The 22865-nt window shown below is 39.0% G+C and overlaps 4 protein-coding genes across 4 annotated transcripts; 2 read left to right on the forward strand and 2 right to left on the reverse strand.

Annotated features, from left to right (window-relative positions):
• Positions 1-225: 225 nt before the first annotated feature.
• LOC149822767 (putative CCR4-associated factor 1 homolog 6) lies at positions 226-927 on the reverse strand. The gene has a single exon (XM_089980367.1). The coding sequence runs from the start codon at positions 925-927 to the stop codon at positions 226-228; it is 702 nt and encodes a 233-aa protein (XP_089836493.1).
• Positions 928-5187: 4260 nt separating this feature from the next.
• Positions 5188-5556, reverse strand: LOC149822768 (putative CCR4-associated factor 1 homolog 6). The gene has a single exon (XM_089980368.1). It carries the CDS (start codon positions 5554-5556, stop codon positions 5188-5190), a length of 369 nt encoding a protein of 122 aa, XP_089836494.1.
• Positions 5557-10774: 5218 nt separating this feature from the next.
• On the forward strand, positions 10775-11317 carry LOC149822769 (putative CCR4-associated factor 1 homolog 7). The gene is made up of 2 exons (XM_089980369.1): positions 10775-11035; positions 11120-11317. The coding sequence occupies exons 1-2, from the start codon at positions 10775-10777 to the stop codon at positions 11315-11317; spliced, it is 459 nt and encodes a 152-aa protein (XP_089836495.1).
• A 6978-nt stretch (positions 11318-18295) lies between these two features.
• On the forward strand, positions 18296-20040 carry LOC149822770 (putative CCR4-associated factor 1 homolog 6). Its single transcript, XM_089980370.1, has 2 exons — positions 18296-19074; positions 20013-20040. Exons 1-2 carry the CDS (start codon positions 18296-18298, stop codon positions 20038-20040), a joined length of 807 nt encoding a protein of 268 aa, XP_089836496.1.
• The last annotated feature ends 2825 nt before the right edge of the window (positions 20041-22865 follow it).

Raw genomic sequence — 22865 nt, forward strand, 5'->3', positions numbered from 1 at the left:
CACCAAACAAAACACACACCACCAAGAAAAAAAGAAAAGAAAAGGAAATGACATTAATGAAACTCATTCGTTCAGGGCATTGATCTTGCACTACCCAACTGATCTCGAACATCTAAAACCTTTAATGAATGACACGACGAATCTCAATCATCTAAAACCCACAAAAAACTAACTCAACCTTTCAAGATCGATCATAAGATTCTCTCTCTCTCTCTCTCTCTCTCTCTAGAGTCGGCTGAAGGGATAGACCACGTTGGGTCGACCCTCGGGAATCTCTTTGAGAAAGTAGCCTCTCTTCAAGTACATCAACGCCTGCTGTGCGAGGTAGCTGTCGTCCCGTCCATGTCTGAAGCGCAATCTCTTAAACACACCCTCCACCGACTGCGGGAAAACCTTAGTCCAGAGCGAGAGGGCTCCATACACGTTTCTCACGTCGTCCAACGTTACCGAGTACCACCTAATCCTCTCCAGAAATTCAACGCACAGCTGCGGCAAGCAATCCTCGAGAACCTTCATCATCGGCCACACGGCATCAATTCCCTTGCAATAGAGCTGGTCCAAGAGGACGCACGGTAGGATACCGTTCCGCAAGTTGACCTCGACATCAATGCCATTCTTTACCATGAGCTGCCGGAAATCGGCGTTGAGATCGTTCGAGGGGATCGTCAGCTTGACATTGAACAGAAATATGCACCTCTCACTGGTGTCGGGGTGGATAGGGAGGTTGCCGGACTTGTCCACGAAGGTGAGGCCGAGCTGGAGGAGATACAGGCCGTTGTAGAAGGGGCCGAACACCGGCCGTTCATCGAAGCCGATAAAAATGGCATTGGCGGTAACGTAGGGGTACCGGACGACTATCTGGTGGATGAAGTCGAGGTCTCGATCGACGTTGTGGGCCCAGACCTGCCTGACTGTGATGGGTTCCATGTGTTGGAAAAAATGTGAAAAAACAAGACTAAGAAAGAGAAGAAGGAAGAAGACCAGGAAGGGGGTTGCTCAATCCTTGGGGGGATTCGAGAGGATATATAGGTTCGTTATGGATTGTGATGGTGGCAGGAGTCAGGATTTTTTTTTTTTTAGCGAATATAGAGTAGAGATTAATTACCGAATACGTTCTGATCGGATAAACCACCAAGATGGGGATGAACATGGGAAAGCAGTACAAGCAGGAAAGAGAAATGCACTCATGCCAGACCATACCACGTAAAATAATATTTCTTATTATTTTTACATTGAAAATTTGTGAGTCTAGTATATAATTTCACAAACTATATCAGGTCCATGCATTAATCGAACATTCGGCTCCAGACCCAGGTCTTAATTGGGTCTTTTTATTTTGGATCCAAGTAAACCCGACCCATTGAACCCCTGCTCGTCAATATATAACAGTAATCCCATCCATATTAGAACCTGCACCTAGTACCCATGTGACATAACCCACCCACATGACTGAGTGCCAGCACTCTTTGTTAGGATGCGGAAGGCTGTGCTTTCAAAACACAATAGATTTGTGCTTCCCTTCGTTTTATCACCTGATCTAACCTTGAGCTAGAGTACGAACTTCACACTTGGTATTCACAACTCTCTTTCTCTCTGAGCGCGACAGGAGTTATCATAAATAAATGTCAAGATCAACTTGTTATTTGCTTTTTTTGGGTTCCATCGTTGGCATGCAATCCTAGCGAGGTTTAACTTGATTGCTGATGGATGGTGTTAAAAAATGGTTCAGACCAAGGTGGGACCGAACCTGGATCTGATTTCAGATGTTGGTACTGGGTTTGGAATCCAGTTCAATAAAACGCACAAAAACAAAAACCATACAATTGAGTGATGTGGGACCCAACCTGGATCTGATTTCAGGTGTTGGTACTGGGTTGGGTCTAGAATCCAGTTCAATAGAACCCACAAAAAGAAAAAGCATACAATTGAGGCCAATAAAACAATTAGAGAATATGATTTGGCCCTTTCTATTACAGGATGGTCAGAAAAATAATTATATTAATACCCACTGACTGCTAAGTAGATAAAAGTGTTTACAGTAGGAATATTCATAATATGCATCACAAATAGAAGAACAAGCATAGGCATGGTACCACAAAGAGCAAAATTTGGCCACACAAGCAGAAAAAAAAGGCATTATAACCATGATATCCTGATTCCACACAATCGATGTGTTAATTCACCCAAAAAAATCATATTAGAAGTTTTTTTTTTTGTTCACGAACTATTGATTGCACTTAGTATGCCATGAATCCAAGGTAAAATGAAATATCATAGCTCATTCCCGTTAACATTTATGTATCTTATTGTTTCCAAAAGCTTCCTCCACATACCTTAAGATGCTACAGGTTTTTAATTTCTGGTCTCTCACAAAATTTTCCTTCCATGATAAATCTTTTAATGCATGATCATCAATTGCACAAACATTTGTTTCTTGCCAAAGTTCTTGTAACTAATGACCTATTTGCCTGCAATCATCACTTCACTCTATTTTATAAAAACCAAGAGGTAATCCAGTAACTTTGTAGGATGCAGCAGCCACACTTTATTTTGGCAAGAACCTTGGCATGAGAGAATCTCAAGCTAAGGGACATATATCCTCATGTTTATGAGCTCACAAGAGCCAAGTATGGCAAGGTGTGTGAGTTTTGGTCTTCCACCATGAAAACGTGAAAGATTATGCTACATAGTAACCCTTTAGAACTAGCTTTTCAACAATGGAGCGATCTCATGGTCTCCCTAGGGTACCAGTCTCTCACATCGAGAGGATGTGGCTTATTAGCCTCTTTCTAATGATGGGTTATTCTCCATCGAGTCTATGTACACTTTTCCTGGGTCTCCATCCACGCAGTGGGTTTCAAATTGGTCATTACTACTTAGTTGTAATTTCTAAATACTTTAACTTATTCCTTTTGGTTAGATTCAAACTTAGTTGTCTTTTCTATTTACTTTAACTAATTATTATTTTATAATTGCTTAGATATTTTACTTGACAACCTTAATTTATACTGATTCTATATTGGATATTATTTTTCTCAAAATTTTATATTGAGTATCTAATATTTCAAAATTCAATTTCAAGTCTATACTTTTCAAAATTCATTTCCAAGGTTTTATTTTTTCAAAATTCAATTACAAAACTATAAATTTTCAAAATTCATTTATAAGGCTTTATTTTTCAAAATTTATTTTCAAGGCAATATTTTTTAAAATTCAAAAATGACTAATTAAATTTAATCAATTCTATCAACTCAGCATTTTATATTCTAGAGATACAAATCAACGTTTTTCATATTTACAGGTGTATTAAAATACCTGAAAATTCATGGGTCATATAGCCATAGACCCATACTGTCCTTAGGCACCAAGGCCACCTTCGACCGTCGCACACTTTGCAACCGCAATGTGCACAAGATGAGGTCCTCTCCCTTTCTTGCTCACTTTAATTAGTATTTTTTATTTTATTAACAAATAAAATTATGATTATTACTTGTTAGGATTAGGATTTAGGTTTTTGTTTTACCTTTTTGTTAATAGTTGCATTTTAATAACTAGGATTTGGGGCTTTTAGTGTTTTTGTTTCAATTAATATTTTATGTTTTTAATGAGATGGATATTAATTTGTTATTTCTGTATTTTTTTAATTAACATTATACAATATTCACATGATTGATTTTAGTTAAAAATTTGGGGGTTTTATTAATTTTTGGCTCAATTAGCTTATGTATGAAAATTATGATTAATATTTGCCAGAATTGAGGCTTTCATTTAGTATTTTTTCAAATAGCATGAATATTTAATTAGGTTATAGAGTTTTTTGTGTTTTCTTCATATAGCATTTAGATTTTTATTTTGTTTTTAAATAAGATGAATATTTAATTTAAGTATTTTTGTGTGTTTGTATTTTTAAATTAAGATTCTACATGCTTGATAAACATAAATGCATGGATGATATAATTAGAATTAGGGTTGCGATTTTATACTTAAAAAAATGCAATCCAAAGGAGAATCTTATTAAATTGGTGACGCTGAATCCATCTATAGGATTGGGTTTGAAAATAATAAGATTTAAGATGGGGTATGAATATGGCATATGATATAAGGGATGTGGAACCAAACTTCAGAGGAGTCATCAAAGATTCAAGACCAACATTAATGGTTATCTTACCATACGACAGAACAAGAAAACAAGACTGCGGTCATACTGTATCCCCACTCAACATCTCAGCTGAATCGCTTCCACCGTTCCCCATGCGAGATGTGCAGTGGGGATTGACTTGTAAACTTCAAAGCACAAATTTTTGTTTGTTTTCAAAAATCACCACCATCCATGGCACTTCATCACCACCGTTCATTGGGGTGCCTTGCTGCTTGCATTAGACTGTTTGGATAGGGTCCAAGAAACGGTTACTGATAACCTCTCTCTCTCTCTCAGGATAAACAAAAAAAGTCTTAAAATGTAAAAGTATAAAATACTGAGGATAAAAAAATCGTGGGCATCAAATAGACAGACCATCATAGCTGATAAGGAAGACTGTAAAGAAGAAGAAGAAGAATTCAATAGAATTGCAAATTTCAGAGAACAACTAACATCACAAACTGTCCCTACATGCAAATAAATAATACTTAAAAAAAAGCGTACCACCTGACAACGAACACCAAACAAAACACACACCACCAAGAAAAAAAGAAAAGAAAAGGAAATGACATTAATGAAACTCATTCGTTCAGGGCATTGATCTTGCACTACCCAACTGATCTCGAACATCTAAAACCTTTAATGAATGACACGACGAATCTCAATCATCTAAAACCCACAAAAAACTAACTCAACCTTTCAAGATCGATCATAAGATTCTCTCTCTCTCTCTCTCTCTCTCTCTCTCTCTCTCTCTCTCTAGAGTCGGCTGAAGGGATAGACCACGTTGGGTCGACCTTCGGGAATCTCTTTGAGAAAGTAGCCTCTCTTCAAGTACATCAACGCCTGCTGTGCGAGGTAGCTGTCGTCCCGTCCATGTCTGAAGCGCAATCTCTTAAACACACCCTCCACCGACTGCGGGAAAACCTTAGTCCAGAGCGAGAGGGCTCCATACACGTTTCTCACGTCGTCCAACGTTACCGAGTACCACCTAATCCTCTCCAGAAATTCAACGCACAGCTGCGGCAAGCAATCCTCGAGAACCTTCATCATCGGCCACACGGAAGGATACCGTTCTGCAAGTTGACATCGACATCAATGCCATTCTTTACCATGAGCTGCCGGAAATCGGCGTTGAGAGCTTTCGAGGGGATCGTCATCTTGACATTGAACAGAAAGATGCACTTCTCACCGGTGTCGGGGTGGATAGGGAGGTTGCCGGACTCGTCCGCGAAGGTGAGGCCGAGCTGGAGGAGATACAGGCCGTTGCTAAAGGGACTGAACACCGGCCGTTCATGGAAGCCAATAAAAATAGCATGGGCGGTAACGTAGGGGTACTGGATGACTATCTGGTGGATGAAGTCGAGGTCTCGATCGACGTTGTGGGCCCAGACCTGCCTCACTGTGACGGGTTCCATGTGTTGGAAAAAATGTGAAAAAACAAGACTAAGAAAGAGAAGGAAGAAGACCAGGAAGGGGGTTGCATAATCCTTGGGGGGCGGATTCTAGAGGATATATATAGGTTCGTCATGGATTGTGATGGTGGTAGGAGTCAGGAATAAATTTTTTTTAGGAAATATAAAGTAAATATTAATAACCGAATACGTTCTGATCAGATAAACCCCCAAGATGGGGATGAACATGGGAAAGCAGTAAAAACAGTAAAGATAAATGCACTCATGCCAGACCATACCAGGTTAAATAATAATTTTTTATTATTTTTACATTGAAAATTTTTTAGTCTAATATATAATTTCACAAACTATAGCGAGGTCCATGTATTAATCGAACATTCAGCTCCGGACCCAGGTCTTAATTGGGTCTTCTTATTTGTCACCGTTACCAAACCTTATAGGGTTTGATCCTATTCGGATCCAAGTAAACCCGATCCATTGAACCTCTGCTCGTCAATATATATATAACAGTAATCGTATCCATATTAGAACCGGCAGTACCCATGTGACATAACCCACCCATGACACCGGTAGGCCCAATCACTTGACTGGGTGCCAGCACTCTTTGCTAGGATGTGGAAGGCCGTGCTTTCACAACACAAAAGATTTGTGCTTTCATCTTCGCTACCTCATGATCATCGCCATCTCGATTTCGAGCTCCATGCATTAGTTTGGTTTGTTTGTTTGTTTTTTTTTAGGTGGTGGTACGTTCTTTTCTAACGAAAGCTAGCCAACAGACTTGATCAATATTTTCACTCCTAAAGTTTCTTATAATAACCTAGACAATATGCATAAGTGCCAAATTGCCAACTTGCTCAACAATTGTAAGAAAAAAGAAAAAATTTGTTGGTGTTATTATAAATAAATGTCAAGATCAGCTTGTTATTTGCTTTTTTGGGTTCCATCGTTGGCATCTTTCGGAACTAATGGCAATCTTACCGAGGCTTAACTTGATTGCTGATGGATGGTGTTCAAAAATGGTTCAGACCTAGGTGGGACCGAACCTGGATCTGATTTCAGATGTTGGTACTGGGTTTGGAATCCAGTTCAATAAAACACACAAAAAAGAAAAACCATACAATTGAGTGATGTGGGACCCAACCTGGATCTGATTTCAGGTGTTGGTACCGGGTCTAGAATCCAGTTCAATAGAACCCACAAAAAGAAAAAGCATACAATTGAGTGATCCATTCTCCCGCAAGACATGGCCAATAAAACAATTAGATAATATGATTTGACCCTTTCTATTATAAGATGGTCAGAAAAATAATTATATTAAGACCCACTAACTGCTAGCTAGATAAAAGTGTTTACAGTAGAAATATTCATAATATGCATCACAAATAGAAGAAGAAGCATAGGCATGGTACCACAAAAGAGCAAAATTTGGCTACACAAGCAGAAAAAAAAGCATTATTACCGTGATATCCTGATTCCGCACAATCATGTGTTAATTCACCACAAAAAATCATATTAAAAGGTTTTTTTTGTTCACAAACTATTGATTGCACTTAGTATGACATGGATCCAAAGTAAAATGAAATATCATAGCTCATTCCCATTAATGAATTGTCATTTATGTATCTTATTCCAAAAGCTTCCTCCACATACCTTAAGATGCTACATTTGTTTCTTGCCAAAGCTATATTGGACCTGTGACCTATTTGCCTGCAATCATCACTTCACTCTATTTATAAAAACAGTAACCTGGTAACTTTATTTGTAGGATGTGGCAGATACACTTAATATATTTCCTTTTTTCTTAAAAAAAAAAATCAATACTAAAACCGACTTAATGTACATAAATTCATGTCAATAAAATGTGAAAATTAACTTATATACACTAGGGTGTCAAAGGGTCAGGTATGACCCGATCCCAACAGGTACCCAAGTTGGTAGGGTGAAGGTTTGGTGACAAAGGAAGAGATACAATTAATTATTCCATTTGGACTCACGAGGTTTGATTATTAAACAACCCGGATATGTTTTATGAAATGTTATATTAAATCTGCATCGAACCAGAGTTCTGATTAAGTTTGCAAATTTTTAAAAGTAATAACCCTAGAAATATTATTTTTCCGAGTATGGATTGGGCCTGGTTTTTATAATCTTTATTGGGTCCGAGTATGGTTTGTCTTATAAAAAAATCTGATTACATCCGAATTCAGATCTGATATTGATGTCTCCTAGCTAGCCCAATCCAAGTCTGAACTCTGAACCCACCCATTTTGGCAGAGGTCCAATGCAAACCAGTTGACACCCCTAACTTGACAGCAATGGATAGTGACGATGCCCCATGATCACCGAACAGTGATGATGCTTGCTCTCGTTTTATTGGGTACTGAAAACCAACGTCGTCAACCCCTCCTGCTCGCTAAAATTCTAAAAGAGTGCAAAAGAAAGGTTGTTAGAGGCAAATGGGTTTCACTCATCCCTATGTTCTCCCTATCTTCATAACCGTTATTGGGATTTTATTGATGCATGTTGTTTTGCAAATCGAACTCCACAGATGTGATTTACATAATTTCTTTAGCAAAAACCAGCATTTAAATTGCTGAAATTCATTTTTTTTACTGGATTTTTGGTGATTAAAAAATCAAAGGTTGACAAAATACAAAAATTTGTAATTAAAGAAAACACAGGGTTTTGTTCAAAAAATACAATCCAAAGGAGAATCTTGTTAAATTGGTCATGGTGAATCCATCTATAATGTTAGGTTTGATAAAAAAAAACTTAAATAATACGATCTAAGATGGGTATGAAGATGGCAGATGATATAAGGGATGTGGAACCGAACTTCAGAGGAGGCATCAAAGATTCAAAACCAACATTAATGGTTGTCTTACCATATTGTAGAACAAAAAAAACACGATTGCACATTGGGTCATACCGAATCCCTGCTCAACATCTCACCCGAATCACTTTCACTGTTCCACATGTGAGAAGTGCGGTGAGGATTGACTTGTAAACTTCAAAGCACAAATTTTTGTTGTTGTCAAAAATCACCACTAACCATCACTACAAGAAAAATGGGGATTAGCGACGGATGCTATCCGTTGCTAATCCATTTCTAATCTGTTGCTAAACAGTTAAGCGGCGAATTGATGATGGATAGCGTATGTCGCATAATCTTGGTCGTTAATTAGTGACAAAACTTATCTGTCGCTAATTTGTGATGGATTAGCGATGAACATGATCCGTCGTTATTTTAAATTAGCGACGGATAATATCCGTCGTGAGTTCGTCGCTATTTTAAATTAGCGACAGATAATATATGTTGCTAAATTTAAAAAAAAATTGCTCCCTGCTAGGCGGTATTCCGGCAGCAATAGGCCGGACTTATACCGCACCACACATGTGTTGCACCTGAGCGGCCCGGCCCGCCACTGCGGGGTCTTTTGCACAAAACCTTCGTGCTCTCCGGCGCACTCTCTGGCATGCTCTCCAGCGCCCTCCCGACTTGGTTCCCTTCTTTTTCAGCCCGGCACACCATTGTGGGGTCACAACGTAAGAGAGTGCACCTCTGAACCGGTGCACTCTCATGCATGCTCTTCGGCACCCTATCGACCTGGTTCCACGATTGTCTAGCCCTGCCCGCCACTGCGGGGTGTTCTGCACCTCTGAACCGACATGCTCTCTGGTGCCCTCCCGACCTGGTTCCCTCGCTTGTCCGTCGACCTGAAACCATGACCCCCAATAGAATCGTTAGGCCGAGAACGAAAAGCCACGCTCAGAAAAGAAAACCACTTACCGGACCAGAGAGGTTGCGCTGGCCTAGTCCTCCAGCACCGGTGGGTGACTCCGGCTCCTCTTCTTCCTCGCGTTCCTCCGCCACGAAGTCGTCCTCGTTTGAGAAGTCAAGGAGGCCCTCCTTTGAAGTAGTCAGATTAAATTTTGAACGGGAAGAGAGGGAAAATTTTGTGCCTTAGATGGAGCGGTTTAAATAAAAAATTAGCGACAGAATAGTTTCTTAGCTAATCTGTCACTAATTAGCATTGGAATTAGTGACAAAATTTTTTGATGTTAATTAGCGACAGATTAGTTACGAAGTCATTCCCTAGCTAATCTGTCGTTAATTAGCATTTTTCTTGTAGTGTTTGGGGACAAAAAAAATTTATTGCTAATCTGTCGCTCATTAGCGACAGAATTAGCGAGGAAGATATTCCTGTCACTAATTTTCCAAATATTTTGAATGTTAGCGATGGATAGTTTTCTCTCGCTAATTCGTCGCAAATTTGCAACAAAAAAAATTTGTCGCAAATGTCCACTAATTAGCATTTTTCTTGTTGTGCATGGCACTTCATCACCACTGTTCATTGTGTAATCCGTGGGGTCCACCAAATAGATGAAGGCTACGAATTGTAGAGATTTCAAAGCACAAAAGATTTGTGCCTAGTTATATCACCTGATCTGACCTCATTACATAGCGCACTTCGAACTTCATACTCTAAAGACTCTCTCTCTCTCTCTCTCTCTCTCTCTCTCTCTCTCTGTGTGTGTGTGTGTGTGTGTGTGTGTGTGTGTGTGTGTGTGTGTGTGTGGTGTAGAACTACACAATCAAGATGCCCACTACTACCACGGTTCCTCCATAACCATTCACAACGAACTTATATATCCTCCCCTGGAGAGAGAGATCCAAATCGTATCAGATAGAGTATGTTTGAATCCTGATCTAAAATATATCTGGTAATGTTGGATCTGATAAAAAAAAGCATCTAGACAAGGAACTTACACGTTAAAAAAATGCAATTGGATCGAATTTTGATCTAAGTCCAAATTAGATCCAACATGACTACAGATTCGAATATGAATCCGAATTCAAATCCGAAAATAATATGATTTAACAACCCCAAATCTGATAGGAACGCACATTCAAATCTTGCTTTCAGGATCCAAATCCAGAAATTACAGCTTAGACCGGGATCAAGAAGCCAACTAGTACCACCACCACCACCCAAAAAGAACCTATGTATCCACAAAAATAGATAGAGAGAGATCACTTCCCTGCCTTCTTACCCTCTTCTTTAGTTTTCTTGGCATTTCACTTTTTCACGAGAGAGACCTGTTGGATAATCCTTCCCTGCCTTCTTGCCCTCTTCCTTCTTTCATTTTCTTGGCATTTAAGTACGCCATGGAACATAACACAGTCATGCACGTTGGGGCTGACAACGTCCACTGAGAGATGGAGTACATCCGAGACCACATAATCGATAACTACCCCTATGTCACCCTGCGTCCCACACTCGGCAAAGCCAGCCGTGACCTCTTACTGCATCCTGAGGGCGAAAACACATTGGACACCATCTACGCCCACTTCACTGAAAACCTCAACACCAGCCTACTCCACCTCCTGCGACTGGGCCTTAGCTTCTCCGACGATAATGGCAACCTCCCCACCCACCCCCACACCGGCCAGAAGTTAGTCTGGGAGTTCCACGTCAAGGTCGCCAACTCCGCAAACGAGATCAACGCTGACTTGCAGTAGTATTTGACTGAGCATGGCATCAACGTCGATGTTAACCTGCAGAACGGTATCGACCAGAACGTCCTCAGCTCCGAGTTCAGGTGGTCGGGCTTGGTCATAAATGACAGTATCACGTGGGTGGTGTTAGGGGTGGCCTTCAACTTCTACTCGATCCTCAAGGTCGTCTTTGGGGCACTTGTGCAACACGCAGCAAGGGTTCCTCAGGTGGGTGAGATTCTTCTTCTCAGGGCTTTGATTTGATTTTTTTAAATATTATAAATGTTTAATTATGGTTTTAAGGTTTTTTGTGTTTTTTAAATTACTATTATGCATGAATTTATGAATATTATGTGATTTGATTTTGCTTAGAATATTAGGGTTATCAATTAACATAAATGCATAATCTATAATGTTTGTAGGAATTATAATTATGATTTGTTTTTTTTTTTTAGAATGACATAAATGTTTTGTTATGGTTTTAGGTTTTTTTTGTGTTTTTTTATAATTACCATTAGGCATGAGTCCATGAATATTGATTAATTTTATTTTGGTTAGAATGTTAGGGTTTTTTTTATCAGTTAGCATAAATACTTAATTTATGAACCTTGTAGGATTATAGACTTGATTTTTTTTAATGTCCTAAATTAGTATAGTTTATTAGTAGTCATTTTTTTATTTACTTTGCATTTGTGCCCACCCTAGTTTAGAATCCTAGCTTCGCCGTTGTGGGAGGACCCACCAATAATAAAAGGGCCTTACACGAAAAATACTTTTTAACCTGGTTCATTCAGTTTGACCTTTGTTAATAAATAAACACACTCTCGCTCTCTTAAGACACTCTCAATTAATTCACACGTAAAGAAGTTTGACTTTGTTTATTAAAATAAGATTTTGTGTATGAGTTACATTTAGACGAGAGCACTTCCTTAATTTCAATCTCCTTAAAGTGCTTACAAATATAGTAATCATAATTGAGGTGAGTCCTTTGTCCTATAAAAGTCTTATGTAGTTCAGGCACAAGCCTTTTTGGTTAGGTATCCTTTTGAAAGGATTATTGTATAGAGCCGCACAAAGACTCTTGAAAGTCCCTTTTTTTAGGGCTCTTGGATGTCTCTTTTGGATCTAGATCTATTATCTTAAAATGCTCCCAAGTCAATCTATATAAGGTTAAGCTTGTTACTGAAGTGAGTAAACTTTAGGTCAGCTAATGGCTTGGTAAGAATGTCTGCAACTTAATCTTGAAAAGAAATAAACTGAACTTCAATTCCTCCTTTGAAAACCTTTTTTTCTACGAGATTTGCAACCAGATATGCAGCACCTACGTTATCACATAATACAACACGTTAATAACTGAACATCTCGTTATGCCATTAGTTATTTTAACTAGATAAGTTTAGATACCACACGTGCAGTATTATGCTTTTGTACTTAACTTAATAATTATATGTTGTTTAGTGGAGCTACAAGACAATAAATTGGTTGTTATATAAGTTAGATAATCGCTTATAGATTTGTGATCGTCCTACATAGTCAGTGTTAGAAAATGCAGTTAACTACAAAAATATGATCATATATAAATTGACAGACTTTATTGACTGAATATGCCATATCAAGTCTAATAAAAGTGATATATTGTAAGGCGCCAACTATATATGCTCACATATCGAGTGGTGTTTTTCTAGTAATGTTTATCCATGCTTGGATAAAATTACATTTAGTGCAGCTAGAGTGACAACCCGTTTATAATCTATCATCTTTATTTTGAGCAAGAGGTTTATAATATATTTTCTCTGACAAAGCACAATTCTTGAGGCTTTGAGAAAACGTAGATGACTAAAAAAAATATGACTTCTTGATTTATAGGTCAAAATTAATGGTTCATGTGAGATAACCCATAATCCTTTTTCTATGAGCCAGTTATCTTAATTTGGTTTATGTATAAACTGATAGACTTTATTGATTGAATATAGTGATATATTGTATGCTCACATATTGAGTGGTATTTTCTAATATATAATGTTCCTCCATGCTTGGACAAAATCACCTTTGGTGTTGTTAGAGTGCTAACTGATTTACAATTTATCATCTCTAATTTGAGCAAGAGGTCTATACATATTTTCTCTTACAGAGCACAATTCTTGAGGCTTCATAAGCAATTTTTATTATAAGAAAGTAGTGCAAAGAGCCTAAATCTTTGATAGAAAATTTGCATTCAAAATCTTATATAATCTGCTTAATATTTTTACATGAGTTTTTTATAATAATAATATCATCAACATAAAATAGGACAAATGTATGTATACAATTTTTATGGCAGATAAATAAGGATGGATCAACTTTTGATTCAGTAAAACTTAATATTTTAAAATAAATACATAGTCTTTCAAACCACATCCTAGAAGCTTATTTAAATCATAAAGAGCACTGTTAAGTTTGCACACAAAGTTTGGATGACTCCTATTTTTAAAGTTAAGATGTTTATTCATATTCAAATCCTCTTACAATGTTATTTATGTTCAACTAATGGATCAACCATCCTAAATTGACTGCAATTGAGAGAACCATTCAAATTGATATAGGTTTAATAACCGGGCTAAATGCTTCAAAGTAATCAACTCCCTCTTGTTGATTGTACCCTTTGCTAATAAGATGAGTTTTATATTTGGCTACGGTTATATTGTGATGACTTTTAATCTTATAAATTCATTTACACCTAACTAGATTTATAGCATTTTTTGAAAAGACAAAGGCTTAGGTTTGGTTTTGACATAGGGCCTTGACTTAGGTTCAGGAAAAGCCTATTTGAACGAGTATGATTCTTGCTCTTCTTGGCTCACCTCACTCAAGAGAGCAATAGGATATTTTGTTTCAAAAAATAACCTTGGTTTGATAGTTCCATCTTAGTATGGAACTTGGTGGGAGAGATCGAACTATAAGATTTAATTATTTTGTTTGTTCTCATGAAATTTGATTATTAAACAACCCGGGTATGTTTTATGAAATTTTATATTAAACTTGGATCCAACCAGAATAAGTTTGCAAATTTTTAATATTAATAACCCTAAAAATATTATTTTTGACTTGGGCCAAGTTTTTATAATCTTTATCAGAGTATGGTTTTTCTAATTAAAAATCTGACTATATCTCAATTCATATATGATATTGATGCCTTCTAACTAAGCCCAATCTAAGTCCGAACTTTGAACCCATCCATTTTGGCAGACGTCCAACCAGTTGACACTCCTAAATTGAAAACAATGGACAGTGGCGTGATCTAGTTTTACTGCTAACTGAAAACTAACATCATCAACCCCTCCTGCTAGCTAAAATTCTAAAAGGTGCACAAAAACAAAAGGTTCTTAGAGGCAAATCTGTTGCTCATGCCTAATGTTATCCCTATCTTCATAACCCTTATTGGGATTTTATTGACGCAAGTTGTTTTGATCAAATCAGACTCCACATACATTTCTTTAGCAAAAAACAGAATTTAAATTGCTGAAATATTTCAATCTGTTTGCAAGATTTTTTGGTGATGCAAAAATCAACTGTTGACAAAATACAAAATTGTGTGATTAATAAAACACAGGATTTTGTTCAAAAAACTATACAATCAAAGGACAATCTCATTAAATTAACCATGCTGAATCCATCTATAGGGTGAGATTTTATCAAAACAACTTGAATAAGTAGATGATATAGGGATGTGGAACCCAAATTTTAGAGGAGGCATCAAAGATTCAAGACCAACATTAATGGTTGTATTACCATATGATAGAACAAAAAAACACGATTGCAGATCGGGTCATACCGAATCCCCACCCAACATCTCAGCTGAATCGTTTCCACTGTTCCCCATGTGAGATGTGCGGTGGGGATTGACTTGTAAACTCCAAATCACAAAATTTTGTTGTTGTCAAAAATCACCACCAACCATGGCACTTCATCACCACCGTTCATTTTGTGTAATCTATGGGTCCACCAAAACCTGATGATGTAATGGTTACAAATAGATCAAGGCTACGACATCACAGATTTCAAAGCACAAAAGATTCGTGCTTAGTTATATCACCTGATCTGACCTCGTTGTATAGGGTACTCCCTTCGAACTCCATACTTCAAAGACTCAACGTGTGTGTAACAGTATAATCTCTCTCTCTCTCTCTGAAAGTGTAACAGTATAATCAAGAAGCCAACTACTTAACATCATCACCACGCAAAACGAACCTATATATCCATAGATGTAGATAGAGAGAGACATCCCTTCATTGCCTTCTTGCTCTCTTCTTTCATTTTCTTGGCATTTCACTTTTTCACGAGAGAGAGAGAGAGAGAGAGAGAGAGAGAGAGAGAGAGAGAGAGAGAGAGAGAGAGAGAGAGAGAGAGAGAGAGAGCCGAAAAGCGATCAACGTTACTTAAAAGTGAAACTCAACAAAGCGTTGAGACCCACAAGCACAAACACAACAGCATAGCATGAGAACACCAATAACACAAAACAGAACACTCATAGAGGACCACAAACATCCATATGAGGATCGGTTTGTGGCAGAGGCAGGTCTTTGAGATATATGCGTAAGATAGCATACACATCAGCCAAGACCCTATGGGTCAAACGGTTAAGGTTGAACAGGACATCCCGAAAAGTAGCATCATTTCTGGCCATCCATATGAACCACCACACTGTAAACAACCAAACTCTCCAAATAGTCCTCCACTTCTTTTCGCGTCTACTTATAGCAGGGCCGAGGATAAGATCTAACGCAAAGCAACCCTCCCGCACAACAACTGATGGAGCCCTCCAAGTTTTAGAAAACAATTCTTGAAACACTTCACACGACCAGAAAAGGTGTTGTGTAGTTTCTTCAGCCTGTCGACAAAGCACACACCAACTGGGAAACTGAAAACCCATCCTCTTGATATTGTTATGGGTCTGTATCCGGTCATGAAGAATCAACCAAGCCAATACCTTGGTCCTCGGAGATGGTCCCTTCGCCCATAGAGCATTGTTGAAGATCCAGCCCCGACCTGGAGGCAGAAGAGAACGGTAGACCTTGTGGACTTGGAAAACTCCCGCATTCGAGACTGCCCATTGAAGCCAAGATCCGTCTACCCCTACGTCCAAATCCCTGTCAAGAAACAAACGCAATGCCCTAAACCACATTTTCCTCAAATGCGATGTTTATGGTCCACGAGCCCCCCGGCGAACAACAAGCGAATCGATTAGACCATATTTTAGTCGTAGGAAGTTTGCGCATGCATCCTGTGACGTATGAGCCAACCAGCACTGCTTCACAGCCAATGCCACACTCCTTTTACGCAAAGCAAAAATTCCTAAGCCAGCCATAGTCTTTGGCATAACGATGGAGTCCCATCCCACCAAGTGCCTCTTATAAGGTCCATTTACACCATGCCACAAAAACCTTGACAAGACACGCTTCAGTTGGTGCTCAACATTGACAGGCATGACACAGACCGACATGAAAAATTCTGGAATTGCTGACAAACATGCTTGATCAAAGTAATTCTGCCCGCAAGAGACAAATATCTTGCACGCCAAGACTGGAGCTTAAGACACACCTTGTCAACAACGGGTGCCCATGATGTTTTAGAGGTTGACTTGACTTGTAGGGGGAGGCCCAAGTACTTGATCGGCAACGGCCCTATTGCGCAGTTGAAAATTTTTTCCACCGTATTTTGACTGGTCGGATCGCCATTCAGAAGCATGATCGAACACTTATTTTCATTTAGCTTCAGCCCAGACAACGCTGCAAAAAACATGAGAATAAGCCTAACGTGAAGCATCTGCTGTATTGAAGCCCTTCCAAAAACTAGCATATCGTCTGCATATTGTATAATATGACCAGAAAAGCCTTGGATATCCAATGACTGTAAGAAGCCCCTTGTCTACGCGCGTCTAAGAATCACTGCAAGTCCTTCTGCCACTGTATTAAACAAAAGCGGAGATAGCGGACATCCCTGCCGTAAGCCCCACCGCAAAGAAAATTGCTCACCCTTTACCCCGTTAATGGACACCATGGCTTGTGCATTGGTAATAAGCTCTGACACCCATCTGGAAAAACGGCTACCGAATCCCATGTGATTCACCACTTGCGACAGAAAAGGCCAGTACACAGAATCATATGCTTTATTAAAATCAAGCTTCAACACGAAGTAAGGAGTCCGACTCGCGTGCATGGAGTGAATGACCTCTGAAGCCGAAATATATGCTTGTTGAACTCTTCTATTAGGAATAAAAGCAAACTAAAAAGCAGAAAAAAGATTAGACGCCACCAATTTTAGTCTTGAGGCTAATACCTTTGCGACTATACGATACAAGGCTCCCATTATGGAAATGGGACGGAAGCGCATAATATCTGTGGCAGCGCTTTCTTTTGGAATAAGAGAGATTAATCCGACATGACACTGCCTAGGCAGTCTAGAGTTACGATGAAACTCATCCAGCACTGTACACAAATCACTCTTCACTACTCTCTAAAATACTTTGAAAAAATCTACAGGGAAACCATCTACTCCCGGTGCCTTCCAACCCGACAAATCCTTAATTGCGTTCATGATTTCTGCTTCTGAAAACCTACGTTGCAAGGTTAAGACCTGATCCGGTTGAAGAGAAAGAAATAACTCATGCCCAATATTACCCTCTGTATTTGGCGGAATAGAATAAAGCTTCTCGAAATAGTCGGAGACCGCTGGCACAAGATTCTGGCCTTCCCACAACACCCCGTCAATTGTGATCGATTGAAGGATACTTCGTCTAAACCGATCAGAAGCAAAAGTATGGAAAAAATGAGTATTTTCATCCCCTGCTGCCAACCATTTCACCCGAGCACGCCGCTTCCACTTCAACTCCTCTTTTAGCCTCCAACGTTTCAATAACATTGTCCGGTCAGCAAGTCTGCTTTGCAACCCCTGCAGCTGCGCGTCCGACAACCCTTCGGTGAAAGATAATAGGTTGAATAGTGATGAGATCTCTGCCTCCCATTCAGCCATCTCGTGAAACTTACTCACAGACCGCCTTTGCAACCAGAGAGAGAGAGAGAGAGAGAGAGAGAGAGAGAGAGAGAGAGAGAGAGAGGGTAATCCCTTCCCTGCCGTCTTGACCGATTCTTTCTCTCATCTTCTTGGCATTTCACTTTTTCACGAGAGAGAGAGAGACCTGTTGGGTAATTCCTTCCGTCTTCTTGCGCTCTTCCTTCTTTCGATTTCTTGGCATTTACTTACGCCATGGAACATTACGCCATGGAACATGACACGGCCGTGCAAGTAAGGGCTCACAACGTCCACTCAGTGATGGAGTACGTCCGAGACCACATAATCCACAACTACTCCTACGTCACCGTGCATCCCATCTATGTCAAAGCTAGCCGCGACCTCTTACTACTGCCCGGGGGCGAAAACACAACGGACGCTATCTACGCCCACTTCGCCGAAAACGTCAACACCGGCCGACTCCGCCTCTTGGAGATCGGCCTCACCTTCTTCAACGAGCACGGCAACCTCCCCACCCACCCCCACACCGGCAAGGAGTTCGTCTTGGCATTCCACGTCAAGGTCGCCAACGCCCCAAATGAGATCAGCGCTGACTTCTGGCAGTATATGACGGAGTCTGGCATCGACGTCGATGCTAATCTGCAGAACGGCATCGACCTGAATGTCCTCGGCTCCAAGTTCAGGTGCTCGGGCTTGTTCTTGAATGACGGCGTCACGTGGGTGGTGTTAGGGGTGTTCTACAAATTATGCTTCATCCTGAAGGTCGTCTGGGGGCACGTGTGTCACACGAAGCAAGAGTTCCTTAGGTGGGTGAGAATCTTCTTCCCAAGGTTGTACGACGTCAGGCATCTGATGATCGCCTGCGATTTCTCGGGGACAATGGATGATGTCGCAGGGTTGTTTATGGTCTTCTACGGGTTCTCGGAGCCTTGGATGAAAGTGCAGGTGATGGCCACTTTCAACGTGGGTTGGAGCGGCAGCCTTATAACGATGCGGACGTTCATGGCGTTGAAGTACCGATACTTTTGTTATACCAACCTAGTGAAAACAGGATTTCAGAAAAGAGAATTCAAGCCTAGAGGCACGTTCTTAAGATCGCTATCTTTAGAACTTCAATCGCCCCACTCCGGAAATTCCGAAGATGCGAAAAAGGGTTTTGTTACGACTGAGTTCCCAGGATACAACTAGGGTTGAACCTCAAGAGAGTCACTGCTTCGCAAGAACAGATGACCTCTCCCACACATGAACTCTGCAAGCCAAACCGAGAAGAAAGAAAGGAGAAAACTGGAGAGTCAGAAATTCTGATATCCAAAAGACGAAGATAGAAGATATTTATAACCTTTTAGAGAGGCCAAAATGTTTTGCGATAAATGAGATTAAAGGCCATAAATCTGACAGTTTGAAAATAGGATGAAAGGTACCTGAACGGTCACCCACCTTTGACTGTCAATCAAAGGCCTCCAAAACCGTCCAACAGTCACAAAGCGCCTTAAACTCAATATAAATGCTATTAAAACCTTTCAAACGGCCAGATGTCTCAAAACCGAAAAATCAAAATGGATATTTGCGCCTCATATGCACCTCGCACCGCTGCGAAGTGCGCCATCAAAACGCCACATTGCGCCTCAAGCGCACGCGCGTGTGCGCGAACGGCGCGTCCGATGCGCAGCAACGTCCGCAATCCACCTAAATACTCAAGGCTTACCAAAGTAAAGAATAGATTACAAACTCTCTATTTAAACCTCTTGAAAAGCTTTTCTCTCTTAGATATGGGACTAAACTTTTCAAAACACTTTTGATAGTAACCATTAATAATTTAAAACTTTCCTAACAACTTTCCCAACGGCATTCCGCAGAATCTTGTCAATGTCATCCACGGGGAAAATTGGGTCTGAAAAGAGAGAGTTTTCTTGAATGGTTTTTAGTTTCTTGCTGGTGTTGGTGGTTCAAGATTCGTGGTGGTGGTGCAAGATTGCTGATGTTGGTCGATCGTTGCTGGGTTTGTTATCGTCTTTTCTTTTTTCTTGGTGTGGTTGTGTTTTGTTGTTCTCCGACTTCCATGCATCAGTTTCATTTGGTTTCTTTTTTCTTGGTGGTGGTACGTTCTTTTTTCTAATGAAAGCTAGCCAACAGACTATATGCATAAGATAAGAGCCAAATTTCCAACTTGCTCAGAGTAAATCAATAGTAAGATAAAAGAAAAAAAAAAGAAAAAAAGTCAGACCAAAGGCTGGGGTTATCATATAAACGTCAAGATCGCATTGTTCTTTGCCTTTTGGGGTTCCAATGTTGTCAGCTTAAGTTGATTGCTGGTGGATGGTGTTGAAAATGGTTCAGACCTAGGTGGGACCGAACCTGAATCTGATTTCAGGTGCTGGTACCGGGTCTGAAATCGAGTCCAATCGAAGCCAAAATAACAAAAAGGATTACATGATTCAGACCCAAACCAAAAACAGTAAAATAATATTTTTTATATTGAAAAAATATGAATCTTAATCCGAACTCCGGTTGGTTCAGGGTCTGGTAAGAAATTTCACAAATCACACTCTGCTCCATATATTAAACAAACTCTTCAAGTTTGACCCAGATTATAATTAACCCTTTGAGTTGGGTCTCCGTGTCAAACCCAACCAGTTGACACCCCTCATCAAGGAATCTATCTTGTCCGTAAGCCTGTTCGATTTCAAGGTTTAAGTGGGAAATTAAACCACAATGGCCGTTAAATTTTATGATAAATTTCCACGATATTTTTAAAATATCACAAAAAAACGCATATGATATTTTCGTCATCATTTCAAATCCATAATATGATTATAGTATCGATACACAAGTATCGTGATTTTGTCAGGATATTTTTTTTATATGACCTAAAACTATATTTATTTTTTAAAATTAATTCATATTTTTGCCAATGTTGTGCAAGTACAAATGTGAGAAAAACAAAAAATTTCAATTTCTCACGAAAGTTTGGCCTCTGTCACTTCGTGGTCTTTAATCTTTTGTCATTAAGCCTATAAGAGATCTGTTGCATTATTCTCACTGATACTATGAGCTAGGGATGTCAACAGTTCATATCTGGGTTGGATACTTATGGAAGCCAAAATTATATATATATATATATATATATATATATATATATATATATATATATATATATATATATATATATATATATATATAATCGGATTTGGCGGTACAGGAAGGTGTTTTCCATGAACAATCATACTTTTAGATTCGATATAGGTTTCCACATCAGAATCCGAATTTGAGCCAGAACCAAATATGAATCTGATTATGTAAAAGTATGTCTAATCTGAAAAGAAAGTTCACACGCATGGAACAGGAAACAATACAAAAAAACGCACTCTCTCACTCTCTCTTAATTCATGCAGACAAGAGTGTCTCTCTTTATTTAAATAAGATTTTATGTATGAATACATTTAGATGAGATGACTTTATTAATTTCAATCTCTTTAAACTGCTTACAAATATGATAGTCATAATTGATGTGAGATCTTCATTTTGTAGGAGTCTTATTTAGTTGAGGCTTCTTCTTTTCACAAGCCTCTTCGTCTCAGAGGTCTGTTTGTCGGGTAGCTTTTTAAAAAGATTTGGAGCCAAATATGTAACACTTAGGTTATCACATCACACAATTGGAATATTGTAGAGAAGAATATTCAATTTTGTCATTAGTTGTTTTAACTAGACAATTTTAAATGCAGCACCAGCAATAATTTTGTATTTTGCTTCTATACAAGACCTAATAATTGCACATTGTTTGATGGAGCTAAAAGACAATAAATTGGTTCCTATATAAGTTAAATAATCAGATGTAGATTTGTGATCATTTTTAATGGTTCCTTTAAGACAACGTAAGATCCTTTTTATATGATCCCAATTATCTTGATTTGGCTCATACATAAATAACCTAGGTTAGATAGTTTCATTCTGGGATGTAACTTGATCCGAGAGATCAACTATAAAATTTAAACTTATAGATGAGGTTCTAGACCACATCCACTTGTCATTGGATCCACTTGGTTGACTAGCCTAGACTGTTATGAGAATTTTAGGCTCAGGTTGTGATTCAAAGACACTACAACAAAGCAGTAGATTAGCGACGACCACATTCCATCGGTAATCGGTCGCTAATCCGTCGCTAAGAGGCATAGAGAAGGATTAGCGACGACGAGGCGACAGTATGCTTATGTCGCGATTTTTTCGACGCTAACTGGCGACGAATTTATTCTGTCGCCAGGTCCGTCGCTAATTGCGACAGACTAACGAGCGCTGTATTCCATCGCCAATCCGTCAGTAATAAACGACGACCACGGCTTGGCGACGGATTTACGTCCGTCGCTAGTCTGTCGCTAGATTTATATGAATAGCGACGAATGGTTCTGTCACTAATCCGTCGCAAACACGAAAAAAAATTTAAAAAAAATATTTGAAAATTAAATACCGAGAACGGTACAATTTATATTTCCTGTACAATTTATATTTTCTGTAAATAAAAAACAAACCACACAAAAAATTCCATATAAAAAGAATCTACAACAATTAATCATTCTACCTTAAAATTAACAAGTTTAATTATTTACAATTCAACAATTACAATTAGGAAACATAAAAAAATAGAACTTCTTCAACACAGTTCTCTAATCATCGCCAAGATTTTGTGCGTCTTCTTGTTCATTGCCTTCATCTGTCCCTTCAGCTCCACTACGCTGATTATCGCTATCAGCCTACACAAGAAAACAACAGTCAGTATTGATAAACAAAATATAATGAAATAAATTACACA

Source organism: Nuphar pumila, chromosome 11 (genome assembly GCF_984573655.1).
Source record: "Nuphar pumila chromosome 11, dmNupPumi1.hap1.1, whole genome shotgun sequence".
Classification (NCBI taxonomy): domain Eukaryota; kingdom Viridiplantae; phylum Streptophyta; class Magnoliopsida; order Nymphaeales; family Nymphaeaceae; genus Nuphar; species Nuphar pumila.